Below are 9,113 nucleotides of genomic sequence, written 5' to 3' on the forward strand. Positions count from 1 at the left end.
TCAACATGGGGAGATTTTTCGAGTTTTTTTTTTCACGAGTGCTTAGATGGTGAAGATGGTTACATGTTGGTATGGAAGTTATGGACTTCTTCTAACCTACGTTTTGTGCGGCAGGCTGGACTATCCTTCACTATCTAAGAGGGGGCTGCAGGGGAAGGGAGTTGCTGCAAAGGCTAACGAAAGCATCTCACGTCAAAAAGCAGCACTTGCCGGAGCTAATCACAACAACAACATTGTATCCGATTTCCCATCCTTATCAGGATTCTCTGCAGCTGTATCAAAACCAGCTCAAGCGAAGGTGAAGATTCTGCAGGCCAACAAACAGTCAGAAGGTAGATTCAGTCTTTTCCTTAGACTGTTTGTCATCCTTTTGTACATCCACGTAGCTTAGAAAAATTGTTGTCAGGTGCCACAGAAGCCTTGATGCTGAGTTCACAAGCTTCCCTCACTGTAGCTGATGCAAAAGCTTTCCGCCAGTGGTGTGAGTACCAGATAAATCAGCTTGCAGGCAAAAGTGGTATCCTCTTAGTAGTTCTCATACTGCCTTCTTTCTTCCATAATCAAAGAAAAGAAAGAACTTTTCCAAAACTGAGTTATGGCCCTTGATTTTATGTCAGATGTGACGTTTTTGTATGACTTTGCCATCTGTATCAGAAGCAGCTGAGTATCTTGGAGATGGGCCAACCATTGAAGCATTCAAGGCTGAGTTCCTTCGCCATAAGGAGTGGATGCCTGCAGATATGGTGCATGCAGCTTTTCCTGTGAGTGATGCAGTGATTAGGGATGGTGCAGATTTCCTGAATGTGGGCAATGAGAAGAGGACAGAGATTCAATCCAGAAAGGCCTCAGAGGGGGAGGAAGAGGTAGACCTGGAGATTATGGGCCAAAACTCTGCATTGAGAAGTGGGAAGAAGAAAGTGAAGAAGGGCAAGAAAGTGGTTGATCCATCCTTGTTAGGGTTCAGTGTGACAAGCAACAGGATTTTAATGGGAGAAATCCAGCATGTTGATGAATAGAGTTGTGAAAAGTTTTGGGTGTACCGTTTGCATTAGGCCAACCTTGTATAATAAGGAGAGTGGATGTGTGTGATTATCATCTGTAAACTACAATGCATATTTTTGTGTAAATATATGGTTGATTCAAAGGATTCAATGGCTTGAAGCCGAGGGAACGGATTTCTTGTACCCTTCACACAGTCAATGCGTCTACCATTGACTGTTCTGGGTTGATGACCCTGTCTTCTATGGACTTCCTCCTTAAAGTTGTAATTGTACACTCTCATGGGTGATATGGCACAGGTCATCTACATGGTAGTTTGATTGAGTCGTCACGCGCATCAAAGCATTCAATACATTGTACACACGTGTCATGTAATTGGTGAGCATTGTTTTTCTCCTCAATCAACATGGAGGTACCCATCAAATTGGAACAAATTTTGCGAGCATACCCTTTTTTCCATTTGAATGGTTGTACTACGTGTCTTTCTTTTCTTTTTACTCATCATCTTCAAGTGTGTTGGAGTGGAGACAAAGGTAGCAACACACACATAGATGCAGCAAATAAGTAGAGATGGAGAGCATCACAACACTCAAAGTAGATTAACAAGAATGACTCGAAGTAGATTAACAAGAATGAGTGAAATACAAGTGAAGTGACATGATAAGGTCACTTATACACAATCATAAGATACGATTACGGAAAAAAGCCTCCTAAAGAAGGAAAAAGTATCGGACCCATTATTAGCTTATGTCCACATGTCACTACCATATAAATGGCTACAGATCCTTCCTCCCTTCACTCCTATATGTGACTGTCTACATCCTTGACTATATGTCATTCATGTCCATGAATTTCCTTTGCTCCTGTCCATGAGCACATCCTTTTTGAATATTCTTATTCAAGAATCTCATGTGATATCATTTATTATTTTAAAAGACCAATCATTTACTTACACAAAGCTCATCACATTGTCCTTTACTACATGTCACCTCCTTGACATCCAAGAGATGCATTATTCTTCACATTGCATTGAGTTTTTTTCTTGGAAAAAGAAAAATAAACTTTTAAAAAGTTTCAAGGGAACACTTATCCATTGTGTTTGTTTTGAATTTTTTTTAAACAAAACATAGGGTTAGGGAGGATCAAGGAAAGTGCTAGGATTAATTGGTCATATACAAAGTAATTAAGAAATGATTTAAGCAAGGAAGGCAAGATAAAGAATTTTGAAGATACACTAAATGTCTTTCATTAGAAATGTCTCACATGAAAGGTGAGGGTAAGTACAAAATGTATAGTCACAAAGGCTCACATGAAAGGAGAGACTAAGTATAATATATATAGTCACAAAGGCTCAATCATTGCTTACGTCATACATTTTTTCTCGTTCCTTACATAACCTTATCTATGAAATTCACACTCAGTCACACTCACCAAATCATTCTCACTCTCAAACCATTCATGTTTTGCACACTCATTTGCACACAATCTTGATACGCAGGCATGTACACACATGCATGCATGTGTGTGTGTACACAATAACACCCACTCCTATTAGAGCTTATTTTTTAATACCTCGCCACATAAATGAACAATATAACTAAACAATAGGGATCCCTCATGGTCCCTTCCATGATCTAACACATAGTGGGATCCCTCATGTCACCCTCCCATAATAGTGAACCCTTGCTACTCTCGTAATGGTGGACACATGCTACACCCAACACAATAATGAATGCATGCTACTCCTTAACCACATTGGACACTTGCTACTCTTCTCTTACATGCCACTAATAAGCAACTCACACATGCATACTTGATTACTATTTTGTGGCCTCTCTCCCTCTTTGTCTTACTCAAATAATTGCAGAAGGAGCACAATTGGGGAGATTCATTCATTTATTACTCATTATTGCATGAGAGGCTTTAAATAGCCTTGCTGTAACATATGAGGGTCAAGAATTGAACGGTTACCTCTTGGACTATGAAGGGTCGAGACTTGAAAGGTTACTTCTTGGACTATCCTCATTGATATCTCAAAGGACGTTACAAGATATGAAGGGTTACCCAACTTAAGAACTCAAACAATAGAAATCAAGTGATCCGATCATACATCCATGATACATGATACACGTCCACACATCTTCATATTCACTTGAGAACTCAAGTGGCCCGACCATGCATCCATGATACATGATGTATGTTTGCACATCTTTATATCCACTCACACATCGTGATCATTTGTAAGATCTTAGAACATTATGTGTCAATTTGATCCTAATGCAAAGTTTGATATTATCACACTTTCTACAAAACTCCCCCTTAATAAAACTTTGGTAATGTGTCACATTTCCACATTGAAATTGTCTACACTTAGCACTCATGGAGATAATAATTGTCTCAATTGGGAGCTTCATCTCTTCCTTGGAAAGAGTCTTCATCTCCACATTTGAGAAGCCTTATAGAGAATTAAATTCTCTCTTTCACCATTAAATGAAAAGTTGGTGACCTCCTTATCTTTACCTTTGCTTTAATTTGATCACCAAATATGTTTTACTAGTATTCTCTTCGACCACATCCTTTCTTACGCACTTTGTGATTAAATTTTATGTTGGTTGTTGTTGACACTCATTTGAATCCGATTTGGACTCAAAATTATTCCTTGAATTCCAAAATTTTGAGTTTGTGAATATTGCTTGTTCTCTAGATCTTGAAAAGTTAGTTTGTCCTTTTCTTCTTTATGAGCATAGGTTTGAAACATTTGATTTTTTTTTTCCATAAATAATTACACCAAGCATACATGCATATTGTTCACATGTATATAGCAAACTTCTAAATATGTAGATGATTGCTTCATCATTACCAATTGGTGACTTCAAAGATGTGAGCTGATCAAACAACGACATAATATAAGCTAGATGAGTTACCATGTCCTTAATTTCTTTCATTTTTGCATCAAATAATTTGTTCTTGATGATAATTTTATTAGTGACATTCTTATTCTCATACATCAATCAAAGTATTCCACTCATCGTTTTTTAAAGAAATCATGCTCTTCAGTCACCTCTCTTCCTTAACCCATTGGGAGTGGGGTAGAGGCTATTCGCTAGTTAAGGATCTGCTCTACATCGACGACGACTGAGGCAAGTAAAAAGTGAACTAAGGACCTCAAAGTACATTACAAGATATGAAGGATTACTCTCTAGTAAAACCCACATGAGGCATGAGCGTGAAGACAGAACTAGCAGAGAAAGAGGACGTTAAACCTTCTTCCGCGCACTAGAGATGACACTCAACGGGGGATAGAGGAGTGAGAAACTAAACCTCCTATGTGGAAAGCTAAGCACATCAAGATAGAGGAGTGAGAAATTGAATTGACCACTTTGTGTGTAAACCTCAACAATAGAGAGTGGAGAGAGAATATAAACTAAACCTTATGTGTGCAACAAACCTTAGTAGTAGAGAGAATATAAACTAAACCTTATGTGTAAATAACCCTTAGTAGTAGAGAGAGGAGAGAGAATGTGAACTAGGCACTCTATGTGCTATGCTGACACTAGACACCATATGGCCACATGAGAACAATAGGTAGCATGGCAAAGCATACAGCTACATGCAAAAAATACTCAAAACAGTCATGGCAAGACGTATACGGCCACATGAAACCAATATGGTAGCTGGCAAAGCAGTATGACCAGCATCAAAACGATACAACCAACATGTCCTCCTCTCATGTATATGAGGCATCCTCATAAATATGGCTTAAAACCCTAAAAAGTAGGTTGGCTAGGTTTTTTTAAAAACTAGGGAAAGTCATTATGGGCTAACACTAAGGCCACTTTTAAGGCTGACACTTAGATGACTACCAAGTTCCCTTATGAAAACATCATCACAAGGTTTGGATGTCCCATTAAATTCATTAGTGATGGACTGAGAGAAGTGGTGGAGTTTCTCTTAGAAGAATTTATGGTTATCCCCACTGCCGTATAAGTCTTTTCCATACTATCCATAGATAAGTAAAGTGGTGGAGTTTTCTATAGAAGAACTTATGATTTTCCACCATAAGTCTTTTCCATACTATCCATAAATAAATGGACAAGAAGAGAGCATGAACAAAGTCTTATGCATGGTGCTCTGGGAACTTAAACTTGAATCAATGTTATGGGCATATCGATTTCCCTACTACAAAACCTCAATTAGGATGACACCTTGATGTCTTCGGATTGGATGCAATTCTCCCTATGGAATTCATGATCCCAACCTTGAGGGTAGCTAAGCAAATGGAATGGCCGTGAGTTATCTAAAAGACTCATTGAGCTTGAGAAAGTTAGAAGAGTCTAGGTAACACTCATTCGTTGGGGGTATATATGTTAAAAAGAAAAGGAGAAAAAGATGGTTTGACTCGAACATCAAAACCAAAAGGTTTAAGGAAGAGGCCTTGGTCTTGCACTATAACCTCAAAAAAAAAATCAAGCTGAGGGGACTTGGTCTTGCTCTACAACCTCAAGAAAAACAAAACAAAACTCAAGCTAAGGGGAATGGGTCCTTTCAAGATCTTTGAAATGACCATGGGGGGTGTTGTCCCACGAAGAAACAGTGGATAGAAGGATTCTTCAATGGAGACAAACTTAGAAAGTTCTATGGGCTTATTTCCTATGGGTAACTAGAATCCATCCACCCAGTTAAGGATTCTTCAATGGAGACAAACTTAGAAAGTTCTATGGGCTTATTTCCTATGGGTAACTAGAATCCATCCACCCAGTTAAGGAAACAAGAAAAAAGGAGATAAAAAAGAAGAAACTAGTATAACAAGAAGCCAAGGCTCATGAAGAAAAACCAAAACTGAGGAGAGGCATCCTGCCTCCTCATATGCCTACTATGTATATAATGATGATAGACAAGAGGAAGTGAAGCTCGCAAGGCTTTGCTTAAACTTCAAGATAAAAGAAAGAGAATAGCTAAACTTGCTTTATAGACATAGAAGCAACTAGGAACTTGATATGTCTTATGAGACTTGGATCTCATTAGGGAAACCAGTCCTTAGCCTACAAAGGCATTAATGTAAATTGTTTCAAGACTATATACTGAGTGTGAAGGAATTATAAAGCTTAGTTTCCACATCAGCTGATGGAAGGTAGTTTCTTTGTCATGATTGGAGGAACAATGCCAAAAAAATCATCCTTGGAAGAGGATGTATCGCCAAACATGACTGTAGCATTGATTGGGATAGCAAGGATTGCAACCATTAAAATTAAGCATAGGATAATGGATATTCTTCTCACAAAAGGGGAACCAGCAAAAATCTCCTTGGAGATCCACAAATTGCTCACTTTATTATAAGCATGTCCTATCTATTTGATAAGTATAATCATCCACAAGCTCTAAGCCTCATCAAAATAAGCCTTCCCAATCTCATATGGGTCTAAGGCTAACAAGCCAAATCCAAACCTAAGGTTGTGAATCCCAAGCTAAAACCAAGATAAAACTGAGGAGCCACATGGAACCAAAGGACTGTTAAGGATACTCCAATCCCTACCTCCACTTACAAAGAATCCCCAAGGGTAAAATACAACAAATGTGGGTACCGAAAGCCTCACTCACCCCATCAATTGTACCCTCCACTTCTTCAAAAACCAAGGTCAAAAGGCCAAAGCAAGTATGGATCCGAAAAGCCAATATTCCAAGTGTGCAACAAATGACAAACAGTAAGTGACAAGCTGATATGAGTCCCAACAAAGAAAGTGAGAAGCCACAAACCTAAGGATAATCAAGACACACAAGGCTGGGTGATCACAAAAGTTTTGGATATACAAGTGGAGGTTCTTCTTCTTCTCTTTCGTGTAAAAGGTGGAGGGTTTATGTTACTTCTCTCTCTACATCCTAAGGTGAAGGTACATAGGCATAAACAATGGGCATTTCGACCATAGAAAGAGTCGATAGAAATCATCCGCTTTTTTAGCATAGAACTCTCATTTCTTGCATTTGATAAGGCATTGAGAAATCCATTATACTAGGTGCCTCTTGATTTTCGTGATGCTGACCTCATGCTTGAGATGGGAGCAGGTGGCCCAACATTTGTCATCATACCAACCATTATGAGACATGCTACCATAAGGTGGCTTGGTTGTGGAGCCACCTGGAGCCAGATGTGCAAAGGAAGGAGGTGGGGGGGCAAATGCATGAAGGATGGAAATGAGTTGTGATGTGTGAGGGTGTCTAGGGGACGAAAGGGTCTATATCCTCAAGGTGGCAGCGAGATGTGGCCTCAATAAATTTGGTCAAGGTCACGATCAAAATGGATAAGGGAGTAGTGAGAGATGGGGGTTGGAGGAGTGGGTGTGGATGTGGATGTGGATGTGCATGTGGATGGGGTACACATGAGAGTAAAGGAGAAATAGGTGTGGTCAAAATTGATGAGGGATGGTAGAATGGAGAAGTCAAAATGAGGCGTACCAAAGCTAGAGATCCTAATAGACAATCCAAAGGTGCTAGAGCCACAAAAATGTGGGAACAGGTGAGGGCACTCGAGGAGGGCAATGGGGCATCCTGTTATATAAATAATGAGACCATGTGCAACTCTAAGCTCCGGGAGGTATGTCCTAGATACTATAACCTCCCTATCATGTGATGATCTCATGATCCCCACTCACTAATATCTAGCCATACAGTCTAATGGGGTCATCGAAGTCTAGTAGGGGGACATGATGGTGGCTTTTGGTCTTGGCATTGAAGTCCCCTAGCAAGAGAGCACTTCACCCAGGTATTAGAACTCCATGGTGTCACTTATAGAGCAAGTAGAAAGGTGATTGGCCATGTTGCTAGGCAAAGTAGGAGTGTCTCAATGCAAAGTATCATACTGCAATATGCACAACTCTCTCCAGTCATTTGTATCTACATCCATAGGTACCATGCCTCATCTGTATCCACACCCATAGGTACAGTGCCTCCTCATCCTTCCAGATAATTCTAAGGATCTACATCCATAGGTACCATGCCTCATCTGTATCCACACCCATAGGTACAGTGCCTCCTCATCCTTCCAGATAATTCTAAGGATCTATCGGAGGTGTGGCCTAAAGAGGAACACAACCCCTCTCGAGCCTCGTACTCCTGATGTGTGGGTCTCACCTCAAAAAGTAGACTTCCACTTGTAAACAACATGCTATGTATGGTGGCTTCCTCTCGGGACTCTGGTGTGTCTCAATGTAAAAAATGATATCCCTACCTATGAGCATCACTCCTCCTAGATTAGACCACAAGTTATTGTTATAATTCCATATAGCTAGCCTTAGGTGGTTGGTCTCATAGACCCCATGCCCCTATTTGGGGCAGTGCTCCATGATGATAATCCTATCATCCTTATAAATAGCCCATTTACCTACCTTGTGGGCCTCATGGATTATCACCATTGCCTCTCATCGGTGTGCCACATGTGTTGGTCTTAGGTTATCTCCCATGTATGCTTGTTTGGTGCCCTTGAGGGCAAATCATCTATCCAAAAAGCCATGATGGCTAGTGGCATTTGGAAACCTAATGTGATGAGGGGGCCGCTCCCTAAGTAATATCCTTCCCTACTCTCCAGCAAGTATTTGCTAAAAGGGTAGAGGTCTCATCTGCTCCTATCATCTAAAAAGTGTTAGGGCATTGGCCTTTTGGGGGAGGCCCCCAAAAGTGTTAGGGCATTGGCCTTTTGGGGGAGGCCCCCACTGGTAGGCCCCTGACTTGTACATGGAGGACCTTCTCCTCCTGAAGGGGCTCATGCATGATGTTTGAGGATGTCTTTACTTCTTCACCAATTACACCCAATCTCTTTGTATGGTCTACAATTGTTTCCTCATCTTGTCATTTGCAACCTTGAGCTGCTCCACATCTGACCTTAAGGCTTCTTGATAGTTCAACTCAGCTTCTTCCATGGCATGCTCTTTGATAATGGCCTTTAGGGCTTACATCCGCTTGGAGTTCCCTCGACATTGGAATAATTTTTTGGAGTGCTTGTTGATGTTATGCTTAGGCTTCTTTACTTGCCAAGATCTCCTCCTTCTAATGGGCTAGCGTGGTATCTCGTGATATTTTTGTTCTTAACCTATAACTCCTTTTCTTCTTGAAGGCCCTCCAAT

The 9,113-nt window shown here is 40.3% G+C and overlaps 1 protein-coding gene across 9 annotated transcripts in view; it reads left to right on the plus strand.

The window, feature by feature from the left end:
* Positions 1-1,152, plus strand: part of LOC147606344 (uncharacterized) — a 36,546-nt gene extending 35,394 nt beyond the window's left edge. For 5 of the 9 annotated variants that reach the window (XM_086792009.1, XM_086792013.1, XM_086792011.1 and 2 more), the window contains 3 exons: positions 115-332; positions 407-517; positions 655-1,152. In XM_086792009.1, coding sequence (XP_086648135.1) covers positions 115-332; positions 407-517; positions 655-1,016 — 691 coding nt within the window. In that variant the 3' untranslated portion in view covers positions 1,017-1,152. Of the gene's footprint in view, positions 1-114; positions 333-406; positions 518-617 lie in introns of all 9 variants that reach the window. The other 4 variants (XM_086792010.1, XM_086792012.1, XM_086792015.1 and 1 more) reach the window with 3 other exon arrangements.
* The last annotated feature ends 7,961 nt before the right edge of the window (positions 1,153-9,113 follow it).

The sequence above is a fragment of the Cibotium barometz genome, chromosome 57, assembly GCF_041138505.1.
Source record: "Cibotium barometz isolate CiBa-2024 chromosome 57, ASM4113850v1, whole genome shotgun sequence".
Lineage (NCBI taxonomy): Eukaryota > Viridiplantae > Streptophyta > Polypodiopsida > Cyatheales > Cibotiaceae > Cibotium > Cibotium barometz.